General features: G+C 53.0%; 6 protein-coding genes across 6 annotated transcripts; 2 read left to right on the top strand and 4 right to left on the bottom strand.

The window, feature by feature from the left end:
• Nucleotides 1-238: 238 nt before the first annotated feature.
• Nucleotides 239-1,458, bottom strand: HMPREF1120_00383 (actin like protein 2/3 complex, subunit 1A/1B; the record flags this gene model as incomplete). The annotated part of the gene is made up of 2 exons (XM_009154380.1): nt 239-1,113; nt 1,227-1,458. The coding sequence occupies 2 exons, from the start codon at nt 1,456-1,458 to the stop codon at nt 239-241; spliced, it is 1,107 nt and encodes a 368-aa protein (XP_009152628.1).
• A 443-nt stretch (nt 1,459-1,901) lies between these two features.
• Nucleotides 1,902-2,864, bottom strand: HMPREF1120_00382 (uncharacterized protein; the record flags this gene model as incomplete). Its single annotated transcript, XM_009154379.1, has 1 exon — nt 1,902-2,864. The coding sequence occupies one exon, from the start codon at nt 2,862-2,864 to the stop codon at nt 1,902-1,904; it is 963 nt and encodes a 320-aa protein (XP_009152627.1).
• Nucleotides 2,865-3,789: 925 nt separating this feature from the next.
• On the bottom strand, nt 3,790-6,951 carry HMPREF1120_00381 (protein phosphatase 3, regulatory subunit; the record flags this gene model as incomplete). The annotated part of the gene is made up of 1 exon (XM_009154378.1): nt 3,790-6,951. One exon carries the CDS (start codon nt 6,949-6,951, stop codon nt 3,790-3,792), a length of 3,162 nt encoding a protein of 1,053 aa, XP_009152626.1.
• Nucleotides 6,952-7,142: 191 nt separating this feature from the next.
• HMPREF1120_00380 (uncharacterized protein) lies at nt 7,143-10,891 on the top strand. Its single transcript, XM_009154377.1, has one exon. It carries the CDS (start codon nt 7,575-7,577, stop codon nt 10,596-10,598), a length of 3,024 nt encoding a protein of 1,007 aa, XP_009152625.1. The 5' UTR covers nt 7,143-7,574; the 3' UTR covers nt 10,599-10,891.
• Nucleotides 10,892-11,077: 186 nt separating this feature from the next.
• HMPREF1120_00378 (D-lactate dehydrogenase (cytochrome)) lies at nt 11,078-14,528 on the top strand. Its single transcript, XM_009154375.1, has 2 exons — nt 11,078-12,681; nt 12,792-14,528. Exons 1-2 carry the CDS (start codon nt 11,160-11,162, stop codon nt 13,049-13,051), a joined length of 1,782 nt encoding a protein of 593 aa, XP_009152623.1. The 5' UTR covers nt 11,078-11,159; the 3' UTR covers nt 13,052-14,528.
• HMPREF1120_00379 (NADPH2:quinone reductase) lies at nt 13,171-14,385 on the bottom strand (the record flags this gene model as incomplete). Its single annotated transcript, XM_009154376.1, has 1 exon — nt 13,171-14,385. One exon carries the CDS (start codon nt 14,383-14,385, stop codon nt 13,171-13,173), a length of 1,215 nt encoding a protein of 404 aa, XP_009152624.1.
• Nucleotides 14,529-14,694: the final 166 nt, after the last annotated feature.

Raw genomic sequence — 14,694 nt, 5'->3', positions numbered from 1 at the left:
GGTGGGTTCATTTTGGAGGATAGACTGGCATTTGACAAGACACATGAGCAAGTGAAGACTAGACGTTCATCAAGGAGCAAGGGCAAGCGAGACAGCCGAACTTTATGGCCAGAAATTCGATTTCACTTCGTACGGTATTCTTGACTGTGGACTGGATTGTGGATTCTCCCCTTTTTTCCAGGTTTCATTTTCATTTGCGTGACCGCTGTTTTAAGCTCTATCAGCTCTATATGCCTGTTTACAAAGTCCAGATGACGACACGGCCATCAACGCCACTGCTGCTAAACTTCTTGACAGCACCTCCAGACTCCTCATAGACACGAATAGTATTGATGGTGTTCTGATGCGTCGAAGCCAACTGCGTATCATCCTTGACTTTTCCCTTGAGATCCATCTGGCGAAACATATGCAAAGCCGACTCTTCACGGGCAGCCAAGCCACCAGCACCGGGACGATGCTTGGTCTCAACACTACCCGCGAGTTCCCAGCCGGATTCGCCGCCCCGGAACCGGAAGGGCTCACAATCGTAGCCGGCAGCAATGATCTCGGCCTCACCGTTCCAGATCAAGCTGGTGAACGGCAAACTGTGCACCGAGACGTTGAGCATGGCGCGGGGCGGCTGGTCCGGAGCGCTCGGGTACACGACCGTAATACTGCTGTCGTGGGCGGCAAAAGCGAGAGCATTGCCGCTGGGGGAAAAGGAAACCGCATGAATCCACCCCGCCGCGTCGTTGAGATACTCGCCGCAAACGGTGTTGAACGGAAGTCGTTCACCCCAAACACTTGGTTCTGGTCGGTCGTCGACGCCCTTGATGAAGCCGGAGAACACGCGTGCGTGCGAGTCCGTTGATCCTGCGGCCAAAAGGACCGAGTTCGGGTGCCATGCCACGGTCGTGATTGTGCTCCGGATTGGCTTCTTCAGATGTTTCGATACCCACCAGTCGTTTTCTTCTTCGAAATAGCAGACTGCGATCACGCGAGCTCCGGATCCCACGGCGAATTTCTTTTCTGAGGGCGACCACCGCACGAATGTTGCGGCGCGGTTGATTCGGAGAAGGACGAGGGTGGGTTTCCAGCCTGTGGGTGAGGGTTCCCAGACGTAGGCGTTTCGGTCTAGTTGTAGAGTGTTAGAATTGATTGGATATGGTAGATAAGATATAAGGTAGCTTGATGGGTGCTATGCGCGTGTATGTGTGTGTATGTCTTGGGATATGTGTGTCACCTACCCTGAGAACAAGTGACTATCATGCCACTGTTGGGAGCAATGTCCACGCCCGTGACCGTCTTGTCATGACCCTTGAGTTCATCCTTCAGCACGAATTTGGCCCCACCACCTGAGCGCTGGTATAGCTCGACATTGCTGTCTCTTGCGACCGCGAGCGTCTGTCGGTCGGCGGAGAACGAGTGGTCGGCAATGGGGTGGTGGAAGAGGTGGTGGACTTCGGGGCCGGACGACATTGTTTTGTGGAATGAAGGGAATGTGGACCTGTTTGCTGTTTATTCTAGGCGATAGGAGTAGCTCTCTACTACCGCGGTTTGAGGGTGTTGGTAGAGAAGGGGGAGGATCCAGCAGTGATGAGACTCAGGTGTGAACAGGCAACGGTACCAGAGAAGTAAGTGGGATGCCGTGTACGTAGTAGTAGTCCAATCGCAGGATGACGCGGAACGGCGGCAAATCTTCGGCTTCAGCCTCAGCCTCGCGCTCAGCTGGTTGCTTCACACAGTTGCTACATACCTACAACGTTGTAAGCCGTCCATGTACAACTTCATTTACAAGTGCTAGGACCAAGTGTACGGAACCTATCAACACCTCGTTCCGGTTCTCGGCAGCTCACTATATCCAAAGGTCCTAATCATGTTGTGGGACGGGTACTACTGTAGGTATCTATCGTCCACAAACCCTAATACTCCATCCCCTCCATCAACTCGCTCTTAAACCTCTCAGCATGCTCAGTCAAGACCTTTCTCCTCAACAGACTCGTCTTAACAATAAAAGAGTACCGATACTTCGCCCACTCCCACTCCTTGACGCTGCCACCATATTTTGAAAACATGCCATCAAACACCGTCTCGGCATACCACCAACACATCTCCCGGTGGAAGGTATAGTACGGTTGCCTTTCCGTGGTGGCCGCCAACAGCTGCGCGAGCGAATGCACATCCGGCAGTCGTCCGCCAGTTTCACACCCAAAAGTTAACGTCAACAGAGGCAAAGGAAGTATGTAATGGTCATTCGGCACCTGTCCAGACTGCCAGTTCCATCCTACATACACCCAATCCCCCGAGTCTTCACGCCCAGCAACCACGCGGGTCCGTTCTCCACTGACACTGTCCTCGACGATGAACTGGATGAACTCGTGCGAGAAGGGAGATGCGAGTGCTTTGATCCAACTGATGGACTGGATCCGACAGTGTCTGTATTGACCTGCCTCATTCTGAATGGCTTCTAGCCATGCTGATGTTGACAGTTTTTGGTATGACTTTAGCTGTGAAGGCAGGCCAGGCAAGGGATGAGTATCGGTGGGTTGCCTTTCAACAAAGTCGTCCGAAGGATAGTGCCGTGGAATCGGATGAGTGAGAAGACTGGAAGTGCCATCCATGCTGGGCGTGGCAACGGCAGCGGCACCTTCATACGACGCCGCATGGTAGAACAATCGGAGGAAGAGAAGGACAATCGCATTGAATCGACTGGACCCGAATCTGTGTCGTGGAAACAGGAGATCAATAATGGCCGGGGCTAGCCATGGGGATTGCAATTGTAGCTGCTTGACGCCGCCTTGCGCAACGCCTTGCGAACTTGAACTGCTTGACAATCCCCTCAAAAAGCGAATCAAGGATAATGATCTGTAATGGTTGTGGTTCATGCTGACCAGACCAGGGCGGCGTAACGGTTGGGATACTACTCCTGTCCTCCATGTAGGATGGGACATTATTGTCTGGGTCACGGTATGGTCCACCTCAACACAAGTGAGACGAAGATACCGTGGATGTGGTATAGCAGGATCTGCTGTAATGTACCTTTCCATGCATCTCTAGAGGGACAATTAGATATATATATTCTATCCCTAAATACTCACACAATCTTCCCTGTGTATGTTTACCTTGTGCATTGCGGTGCCATGATGGACATTGAAGGGGCCCCAACGGGCGTTCTCAGCCAGTCACGGCTCAGGACGAGGTCTCGTGGAGCAGCCTCGTTCACTCATGCTTTCTCGCCTGACAGACAACTCCAGCGCATACAAGTACCTAAATAGCCAGGTTCCGGAACTCTCTCACGGTGTGCGGGCATCGATTATACTGTATGGTTGGATAGATGGTAATCTAATATAAGTGGACAGAAACACTTGATGTGCCTGCCCTTGAACGTTGTGATGGAGCGGAGAACCTGAGAGGCTCTACCGAGCTGTTTATTTATCGACTGGATCCGCGCAATCACCACAGGGTACAGTATGTTGATCCTCGTGGGTTTTCGGGCAGACCACTCAATGTGACCCCATATGAAGGTCTAGAGTTTCTACTAGGTATGTCTTATTATTGAAGCGGCTCATCAGACTCCTGTATGAGAAGACAAGACTGTGTTCGTTCTATTTCCAGGTCCTTTCCGACACGGGTGGCGGTGTGAACTAGCCACGGACTTGATGAGCAATTTGCATGTTGTGTTCCTTCTCGCAAGAAAGCAATGGGGTATCATTCTTTTGCCTGTCATAATGTCATCAAGGTATCTATATACCTACACTGTAGTAACCATGCACAACCAGGACATGCGCGTACTGGTGCATATCGCAAGTCTTAGAAGCTCGCCATCTCGAGCCATGTGCCAACAAAGGCCAGCCTGCCCAGGTCGGCGCTGCTCTCCCATGTCCGTTGGTCACCATCCTCGCCATTCTCTTTACCCTTCGTGCCCAAGGCCCTGCCTATTTCGTCTTCAGGCACCATCTTCCGGCGGAACTCAGCAAAGCTGAGCTTACCATACCCACCCCGATGTTGCGCTTCAAGATCGATCTCATCATGTCGCGTCCAGAGATCGTAGAGGGCTCGCGCCTCGGTCGGGTCGCCAGAAAAGGGGTCGGATGGTGGTTCCGGGTGGGACACTTCGACCTCGTCAGGGCGGAACTGTGGGAGGGTAGGGTCGAAAAGGTCCTTCGACTGCCCAGCCTGTTGCTCTGCGTCTCGGCTTTCGTTTGCAGTTGCGCCGCTGTTTCCGAACATCAACTCGATGTGGTCCTCCGCATCAGGCACGGGCGAGGCTGCCTGCTCGGATGACGCTTCGTTCCGTCTCTCGGGATGGCTGGATGTCTGCGTGCTCTGCAACAACTCTTCCGTTCTCAGCGTGTCGGCTTCTCTCAACCAATTCTCATCCTCTTGTTGTTGGGCTGTTTCAAGACGCTCCTTGAATTTCTCCATTTCTTTGCGGAATTTTTGGCGATCATCTCGCGTGGACTGTGCCTCAAGGCACTCATCCTCCCTTTCCTTAAAAAGGGCGTCCAAGAGCTCATTGAATCCTTGCTGGACAGCCTGATAGAGAATGTCCTTCCCAACATCTACCTCTGGTTGACCAAGCTCATACCCACCCCATCTTTCGTTGATGGGTATGCTGCGTGAGGATGCATTCGACCGTGTTTCATAATCAGTGTCGATGGCACTATCATCAAATCGCACTTTGGACGAGGAGCGTGACTGTATCGAAGTCCTCCTTGGTCTTGCTCCTGTAACACGACTGGACTTCTTGGGCCTTGAGACGGTTGCTTCTTCATCTGAGCTGTCAGGTTCTGTGTACCCTGGAGGTTTGGTCAAGCCCTCCTCTTCATCCAAATAAAACTGTCTTCTCCGCCACCGCTCTTCCACGGCCCTCGCCCTTAGCGATTTCTCTTCCTCGTCACCCTCATTGTCAAAACGTTGAGACTGTGCAAAAAGCACTCTAGATCGGTCAACTGGATCAGTGATGTCCTCGAGCGGCACTTCTTGCCCCAGTGCATCGACGATATCCTGGGGCTCCGGGGTCAGGATGGGCGGCCAGCCATATGTCTGTAGTGGAGGGTCTGGTCCTGCAAGTTCTTCCTCGGTTGCATCATCCATGTCCACTATCGCAGCATGGTTGAAATTGCTCCCTATGGGAAGGAGCATCAAGGGCTCATCCTGAGCAGGCTCTGTCCTGAAAGATCGGAAAGGGTTGTTCCTCGTCCGATTATTCATAGCCACATTACCGATCGCCCGCTCACGATCCCCTTGCATGTCACTATCAGGCTGTAACACGCCGGCAGAGCCAGGAGACAATTCGAGATCTCCGTTGGCTTGACGCTGCTTGTCCTGGCCGGTGCGAGACTCGTGGCCATAGAGTGTCCCTCCGCCGAACGCAGCACTAATCGGTTGGCTTCCTCGAACGACATCTCTGAGTTCTTCCTCCACATAACCAAAGTCTTCTTGCTCGTTGATCATCTCGCGACCCAACTCCTTGCTAAGGGCAAAATACGCACGGAATATGCGGAGGAAATCCTTACGATCGACGTAACCATCAGCGTCAAGGTCATAGCCGTCGAATATTCGCATGAGGCGCGCATAGCGTGATTTATCCTGCAACCGCGCAAGTCCACGTACGTATTCATCAAAGCCGATAAGACCATCATTGTTCGTGTCGTAGAATGCAAATATGCGGTCGTAGATCAAGTTGGTGGGCGCAGGTCTGTCGGCCGTGGAAGGGATGAAGTATGCATCGAAGGCTTTTCGATCAATGGCCATGCCCAACCCAATCGGATCGGTGGGGTAGAAATTACCGGCGAGGCACTTGAACTGCTCATACAGTGCATCCATTTCCGTGCGATCCATTCCAGTCTGCTCCAACAAGGGTCTGGATATATCCTTAGGCAGGGATGTAGGGAACAGGTTCGGTTTCCCTGGATACCACGTCGGAATCACTTCCTTAATGTTTCCTCGGGAGGGAGCTGGTATCCTGATCTTGAAAAACACATGGCTTTTGGTGTGCGTTGAGGTTGCCTCACAGCTTTCACATAGATCGAAGTCGAAGCAATTGGCACAATGATAGCGTATGCCCTGTATTGGGTGCACGCCACAGCTGTTGCATTCCACACCACGATGAATGTACCCCTCCCTCCGGGCCTGCTCACCAGCAACATGGTAGAGGAGGTCAAGCATATTCTGGCTTCCTTCAGGGTCATCGTCATAATTGCTGCTGTTATTGTTGCGGTACGAGAATTCACTCTCGTTATCATCCTCTCGGGTCGGATTGGCCAATGCATCCAGCGCATCCTGAGGAGCAAAATCTTCCGCTGCGCCATCAGTCGCCGCGGCCGGAATCCGAGGGCTTTGAATAGGAGCGTCCAAAGGGCTCCATTCCTCGCTCAGGTGGAACTCGCCCTCGTCAAAGGCCTTGACTACCTCAAACACAATTTCCTCCGCCACATCCAGGAGCTCCAATCCCCGCGCCACATTGTAAGCATCGTCACCAATGATATAACCCTCCGGAAACTCTTCGCGGAGGAAATTCTGAGTGAAGACGCCGTGAATGTGCAGCCGCAGACAGTCTTGTTGATATGGCGACAATGGCGCTGGTGAGTGCTGTAACAAATAGACATAGATGGATCTTAAGTTGCAGGGAACAAGCGTCAAGTCCACTTCCTGCGAGTCCTCCGGAAGTGGGAAGAACCATTTATTCTGGTATTCTCCATAGCCCTCTCTTCGCTCATTTCGCTCTTCCAAGTGACCGATAGCTCGCTCGGTGGGATCGTAATCGAGAGTGGTGTGCTCAAATCCATGACGCCAGCGCCTCCTATGCCTGGGACGACGGATCGCATTGCTACGGTGCAGGGCAGTCGTTCGCTGTGATTGTGCTTTGGAATGGTGGAAGTAATGGCCGTATGCATAGGCAGCGGCTGTAAGGACTACTGTCCCGGCCAAGGCCAGAAGCAGCGGTTTCCGATAGCCTTGTTGCGACATTGTGGAAACATGTTTGTCGAACTTCGCGAACAATATATGATCATGTCTGCGAAAGGCTGCCGGGCTGCGTAAGAGCGTAAGAAGTTCTGTGCTTCACCGTGAAACCTCTACGGAGGAGTGTTGGTGCACAGCTGTAACATACATACCTAGGTATTTCCCGTACTCATCGCTGTATACATTTAACTTTTCTACGTCGATCCGCTACTCTTTGAAACATTGAAAGCAAAGGCATTATTTCTGAGATATCCTGATATAATTCACCATCGTTTGGCATTATCACTCTGCCGCTTATATTTGTTATCAGGAACGCTTTCACTTCCGAGTCCCGCCAGGCTGCCGCCAAATAGGCATAGTCACATGACCTGTCTTCCTGCGCCTCTGACAAAGCGACAGGCCTAAGCACAAGCCTGAGGGCGTCGTGTCTCTCATTCACTGGCGCCCTGGAACGCAGCCTCACGAACGTCGTCCACGCCCAGCCTCATAAGTCCTCGAGTCCTCTTATGGCTGCCACTGTTTCCATGATCCGTTCTTCTAACCAGCTTCACAATTCATTCAGTCGATGCTGAAATGTGCGTGGCATCGATTGCCTTTAGGTTCGGGCAAACACCATTCCATCAGTCAGTATGTCCGCCACGCCGGCGCCGACACGGAGGACTCCTTCAGCATTCGAGCTCCTGATTACCTGTAACCCTCCTATCCTTGAATCGCTACTATCTCAGGTGCCGACTCAGACGATCTTCCGGCTGTACCAAACATCCTCCTTGCTCAGGGACTTCTTCCAAAAGTCTCCCACATCATGGCGATACATATCATGGCGTCTATATCAACCGGTGGTCACCGCAATACCGGGACACGCTGCGGCTGGCGGAGCGGCGGCTCCTCGACAACAATCTAGCAATTATGCCCTTGATCAGATTCTTTTAAACATCATCAATCCCTTCAGCACGCGACTGACTAGTCTGGAATTGGACAATACCGCAGTCAGCGGTGCGACATTGACTTCGACCGTCCTCATCCTCAGACGAGATAGTCTAACACACGTGTCGGTCCGGGGTTGCAAGAATGTGTCATTGAAATATCATATCAACCCATGGCTGCAGATGCATGCTTTGGCCCGACAGTGTCCATCTGCCGCTGGTCCGCCCGGGTTTGAGACGCTCGCACTAAAGAGCCTGTATACGTACAGATGTCGACACCACAGGAGAAGGCCGTATTTACCAAGTAGTCTTATGCGCAAAGAGAGCGACAGCGAACCCACGCACGAATTGGTTCTTACTTGTCATAAGTTGGGAATCTGGACCGATACTGCATGGTGCACTACACCCGGCGCCCGTTGTTACCGCAGGAGGGGTTACGTTAAGATGCGAATGCCCCAGGACCCTCGGGAGGTGTGGGTGGTCTATGACCGCTTGTGGAGAAGTCGCAACTGGCTCGGTCCCGTCGAACCGCCGGCCACCTCCAGCGATACAGTCGCTCGGGAACGGAAACATGACTGTAGGAGTTGGGAGTTTGATGAAGAAGCACTCAACGGGGAGCCGATTGGGACAGGAGCTGAGGGCAAAGCCACGCCAACTCACCTTCGAGAATCTCACAGAAAGTTTGTGGAAAACATCATCTGCCAGAATTGCTCGGACCCGATCCTTGAGAGATGTGAACAGTGCTCGGTTATGATGCACTGTTCAGGATGCAGGAAAACTCTTTGTGCAAGTTGTGCTTTTGACAGGCCATATCTCCGGAACAAGAACGCTCCAGAGGAAGAGAGGAACAAGTTCTGGTGGGCTCCTGGTTGCGCAGTCTCACCTTGCTCAATGCAGGACCAAGATCTCCCTCCCAACGGAGCGGCAAATGGTCAGCAGAACACAGTTACTAATACGCTTCCTAACACCAAATTCAGATGGTGTTGTACGGAGCCAGTCTTTTCTGGAGGAGGTGGCATAACGTTTGGACCCAATTCAGGGCGTGACACTGACCGTATTCGCGCCGCTCCGCTTCCGCAAGGTCAGGGGTGGGAAGATCCTGAATTTGACCCTAGCAGCCCACAGTTCGAAACACTCAGAACAGGGCAATCGAGGAGCCTTTCGCAAAGCACCACCCTGGACGGCCCGGCCGGACGATGGTCTTCAATTGACAGTTTCTTCCAGAGTGTGGCCACTTTGAGCCCTTCAGCACATCCTGCAGTGTCAGTTCCTCGAGTGCTATGCGATGAGTGCTACAACATGAACCAGTGGAAAGTTAAATGCAAGGCCTGTTCTACGGCGTTGTGCCTGAAGCATGACATCGGTGACCGCATGCGGGCGAGAATTTGTGGGTACAAAGATCTTGCGGTAGAGAAACAAGAATACAGATCACGACAAAAAGCCATCAACTTATTGACGACGCTCATGCGGCAAAGGAAAGAAATGCTTCCCCGAAACCAAGCCTCTACTGAGTCCGAGATATCCAAGAGCGCAGCTGTTCATAACACTGCCACAGCCCAGCCGATGTCCTCCGCCTCTTCGGCATCACGACCTTCGAGGGACCTACCTTCTGGACTTGGCGAAGGCGCTGCTGGGGATCCAACTTCTTTGGACGCCGAGGTTGGGCAATTCTTGAGAGAGCTGCAATCGCCTCTAGCGGAAATGGATCTTCCACATCGACCTTTATCTCCTGCATCGAACAGCACAGGCGTACTTTCTCGCTCAACCTCTCCCACACCATCCGTCAACTCGGTCACAGTCGCCGAGACCAGCGGTGCTCCTCAAGGTCAAGTTTTCGCCGAGGTTTCAACCGTCCCTAGATGGCAAGGCTGCCAGGCGTTCTTCTGTCCCACCATGCGTACACCCGGAGATCATAGAAGACGGTGCACGGCGGTGATGAAGCAATGTGCCGAATGCAAGGTGCACGTATGTGGTGATTGTGCAAATGCACTAGACCCTCCCTGTCCCTGTAGGGGATGCCGGCCAGCTCAAGGAGAAAACGCTGCCACCACCGTGACTGTCACAATCACGAGCAATCCGACCACATTGTCCACAGAAACAAACGCGCCATTCTTTTGCCCCAACTGTCGGTGGCACAGAATGCTGACGGGGAAATGTAAGCGAAAGTCAGAGGCATTCCTTCGCGCCCAATCCGCGTCGCAGAAATTGAAAACTCGTCGAAGGCGCAAGGAGAAGATACGGAAACCATTGGAAGACAGACGGACAGATTCTACCACCAACGATTCCGTCTCAGCCACCGAAGAGGCAATCGATGGACTGGTGGAATTCTTCACGAGTCTAAATGCGCAGAGTACTGGGATGGGCCAGCATGACCACACCATATTAGTGGGTGAATTGGAACCTCTGCCACAGACGGGAGCAGGGCCAAATCACGATATCCAGGAATTGGAAGACATGGGAGCTTTGGCTAGGGACCTGATTCGTCGAATTCAGCGACTTAGAGAGCAGTTTCGACCTGGATCACTGGCCGCACTCGCCTTGCCAGACATCCGGGTGGAAGATGAAGAAGAGGTCTCGGAGCTCATCGCGGCAGTGGGACAAGCACAAGGCACAGCGTATGTGCAAGAAGCGCCGGCCGTTGCCCCCGATGGGTTGAACATCGCAGGGCCCGTCCTCGAGGTGGCTGACGATGAGGAACAACTTGACGGGGAGGAATCGAATACGGACTGAGCTGGCTCGGGGATGATGACAACAGAGCATGATTTTGATTTTGCAGGGCGAATGTGGGTGGGATTCGTGGAAGGGAAAAGGCGCAGCGTGTTATGATTTACAAATTGATTTGACGAAGTCGGGACGCACTATCACCATGAATACGAAACGAAACGAAATGAATAAAAGATTTAGCTTTTCAAGTCTGGGAATGACACTACCTGCTCAGTTGACGATGTTTCGCATGGCTCTTGTATTCTTCTGCTCCGAAACTTTTTGTCCTTGCTAAAAAGTGTTCGATATCTCGTGCCGGTTAGTCGTACTCGAGTCCTGGATGCATGGCAGCCGGACGGACATTGTGAACGCTGTTGTAGTCTGTTACACGGGGAGGAAGACCACCCCATCAGCCAATGTTTTTGTGGGTACGCGTAGCGACTACTAGTATTGTAGGTACCTCGGCCGAGGGTGCATAATCGACAGTTTACTTGATGAATGATAAACAAGTCCAGCCACGAGACACGATTTCTATCTGCAACGGCATGCAGAGAGGATTGACGAGACGCCAACGGACAGGACGTCAACATGGCAAGTAAACATATGGTGCGGCCTATTCTCCGGGGTCTGCAGAGGTTTGGGATTGCCACTGGCCGTTCTGGACTCGGACGGTCAGTACGTGTGCAGCGGATTCCACTGTCGACGATTCCGGGACGGCGCGCTCTCTCGACGTCCACGTCCGGCACAGGGCAAAAAGGTCCTGGTCATGATCAAGCGGAAGCGCATGGGGATGGGATTGAACAATTCCTAGGCGGACTATTCATGGGCGTCGGCACAGTACTGACAGTGCTATACTATTCCGGCGGCGGTGGACTCCTTTCAACGGAGGCGAAACCACAAATGTCTTCGACCTCAACGTCGCCGCTGGGCTCAGTGGTAAGGCCTCAGTACGACCTATCCCAAACCAACATTGAAGGTGCAAAGCAAGAGTTCCGTTTATTGCTCGGAGATTCCGGCATCGACGACAACCTCCCGGCACGGATCTCCCGCTCAAGCACAGCATGGTCGCCCGCTCCTCACGGGGCATTGGACCGCCCATGCATGATCGTGTATCCTCGCACGACGGAAGAAGTCAGCCAGATCGTGAGAATATGTCACCGCCGTCGACTACCAATGATCGGATTCGGCGGCGGTACAAGTCTAGAAGCAACATTGGCAGCGATCCACGGCGAAGTATGCATCGACTTTGGACGCATGAACAAAGTCCTCGCGGTTCACGAGGAGGACATGGACGTGGTAGTTCAACCTGGGGTCTCATATCTCGAATTGAACGAATTGCTTATGAAGAAGTACAATCTCCTGTTCCCTCCTGATCCAGGTCCAGGAGCACAGATCGGCGGCGTGATTTCGCAGGGCTGTTCCGGCACATCAGCCTATCGCTACGGCACGGTCAAGGACTGGGTGTTGGGCCTGACGGTCGTATTGGCAGATGGGACGATTGTCAAAACGAGACGCAGACCGAAAAAGTCATCCGCTGGCTATGATCTAACGAGGCTATTTGTCGGGTCTGAAGGGACCCTGGGGTTCGTTACGGAAGCCACATTGAAGGTGACTAGTGTTCCCGAAAATACTAGGGTTGCTGTGGTCGCGTTCCCTTCTGTTCAAAATGCAGTTGATGCAGCCGTCAAAATCGTCCAGAAGAGTTTGCCACTCGGTGCGCTCGAGTTGCTTGACGGGACATCTATGCGTGCGATTAATAATTCGGGATACTGTGCCAAAGAGCTGGTTGAGGCTCCTTCGTTGTTTTTGAAATTCTCGGGCTCAAAGGCTGTTGTTGCAGAGCAGATTGAAAAGGTCAAGAGCATTGGGAAAGATACACATTGTTTATCGTTTGATTTTGGGAGAGATGATGAAGAGTCTGAGGCTTACTGGCAGGCTAGGAAGACTATGCTTTGGAGTCTGATGACGCTGAAACGCAATCCGGATGATAAGTTCCTGGGAACGGATTTGGCGGTGCCGATTTCAAGGCTTGGTGATGTTATTGAGGTTACGAATCGGAAGTTGGAAGAGAGTGGTTTGGTTGGTGCGTGTTGTGGGCATGTAGGAGACGGTGAGTGATTGAACACGTGGGGGCGGCAGTCTTTGACAATAAAGAACAAAGAGGAGGATGGGCTTGGATATATGGATGGCTATGGCTAATGTTTTGTTCGCTACCTACAGGAAACGTCCATGCGGCGATATTCTACAGCGACGCCGAAAAGGAAAAGGCCGAAAAGGTCGTGCTCGAAGTCGAGAAACTTGGCATCCAAGTCGATGGAACCATCACGGGCGAACACGGCATCGGTTTGGAAAAGCGAGATCGGCTTATCGATGAGCTCGGAGTCGACAGCGTCGACACGATGAGGCGCCTCAAGCTGGCTTTGGATCCTTTGTGTCTGTTGAATCCTGAAAAGGTTGTTCGGCTCACGCCTGCCAGCTAGTCGTAGGCTGTTCTACCACGAGTGTGACAAGCAAAAACTGCTTCTCTCCAGCACGGCCACCGCGAGATTGGATGGTCTCATATGTCTGGAGCGAAAGCAAATCTTAGGTATATTTCTTACTAACCCGTCCGCTCGCTCAGCTCTTTCGTCTCGGCGATCCGAAACACATACTTCGTGGCGCTGGCCTTGCCGTCCTTCAGATCCTTCAACCCCTCCTCAATACCGTCCAGACCACCCGGGACGACCTGGTATGGATGGGGCCTGAACCAGCCATCTTTGAGCCCCAGCTCAAGAAGTCTGAACCAGGCATACCCGAAATCCTTATCTGGTCCAAACACGCTGCTCACCATAGTCAACGACTTTTGCACCGTCCTGGGGATGTCTGGGTCATCGTGTGCTGCTGGCAGAACCATGGTCAGCCGCGGAGAACCGTCGCCAGCACCATGATCGCTGCCCTGCTCCTCCTGAGAACTGAAGGCTTTACAGATATTCGCGTAAGAAGATTTTGCCCCGTCACTCACGGCGTCAAAGGCATACTGAAGCTTCTGGCCTTTCGGAACGGCGGCTCTGATCTCGTTCACAACACTGTCATTGCCCTTGCGGTAATCGACAATCACGTCACCACCGCTTTCATTATTGGCGAAGGCGCTGATATTGGTATCGGTCTTCAACAGGCTCTGTACAAAAGGGATCCCATTGCCAGCAACCGCAATGATCGGATGGATCCCCGCCCGTCTGGCCAGCTGCACGGCGAATGCACCTACGGCACTGGCGGCGCCGTAGATGACGATGCCACCCTTGGGCAAATTGTCCGGATGTGCGTTGGCAACCCACGGCTCCGGCAGGCCCAGCTGGACAAACAATCCCAGGGCGGCCGTCATGGCAGCCAACGGAATCGTCGCCGCCTCCTCGAACGTCGTGCTCGCCGGGATGTGGAACGTCGTGTGTTCTGGCGCGATGGCGTATTCGGCATACGATCCCCCAGGTGTTTGCAGGTGGTGCAATGCGGCAACGCGGTCGCCCGGTCGGAATTGGGTTACGGCAGATCCCACGGCTGCCACAACCCCGGCAATGTCGTCGCCTTGGTTGGTCCCGTTGTATTCAGCGTTCCAGACAGGTCGTTTCCAGTCTTTTGGGTTGCTGCCGGATACGTGAACTTTGATCAGGACCTCGGAAGCGCGCGGCGTCGGGATGGGAATCCTGTGGAGAGTCACGCGGAGGGGGTGGTGGATGTGCGCTTCGAGCATTGTGTTGCTGTTGCTGTTGTTGTTGTTACCGCTGCCGCTACCGCTGGCCCGGGCCGGGTGCGGTGAGGTGTTGAGGGCTGCCGACATTGTTTCCGCCTGTGAGTAGATAGATGGGACGGCAACAGGCAAGAAAAAGGGGATATCAGGTTGGGACCGCGAGAGTGCTCGTCCTGACTATCCGCCAGTAGCTGCAAGGGAGATAGTTTAATAGATCAAGTTTTTATCAACGGTCATCAGAGCATCAAGTCTAGATTGGTACCGATATACAGTTGGAGGTGCCCACGATTGTTTGTCAGCGTTTCTAAATATCAAAGTTGATAGATTGCCAGGCCTAGGTATGGGAGGAAACATTGCCCGAAATCGGATCGAGGGCAGACCACAACTTGTGGCGTACTC

Source organism: Exophiala dermatitidis (assembly GCF_000230625.1).
Source record: "Exophiala dermatitidis NIH/UT8656 unplaced genomic scaffold supercont1.1, whole genome shotgun sequence".
Taxonomy (NCBI): Eukaryota; Fungi; Ascomycota; class Eurotiomycetes; order Chaetothyriales; family Herpotrichiellaceae; genus Exophiala; species Exophiala dermatitidis.
The sequence above is the reverse complement of the archived record's forward strand: the minus strand, read 5'-3'. Positions and strand labels throughout refer to the sequence as shown.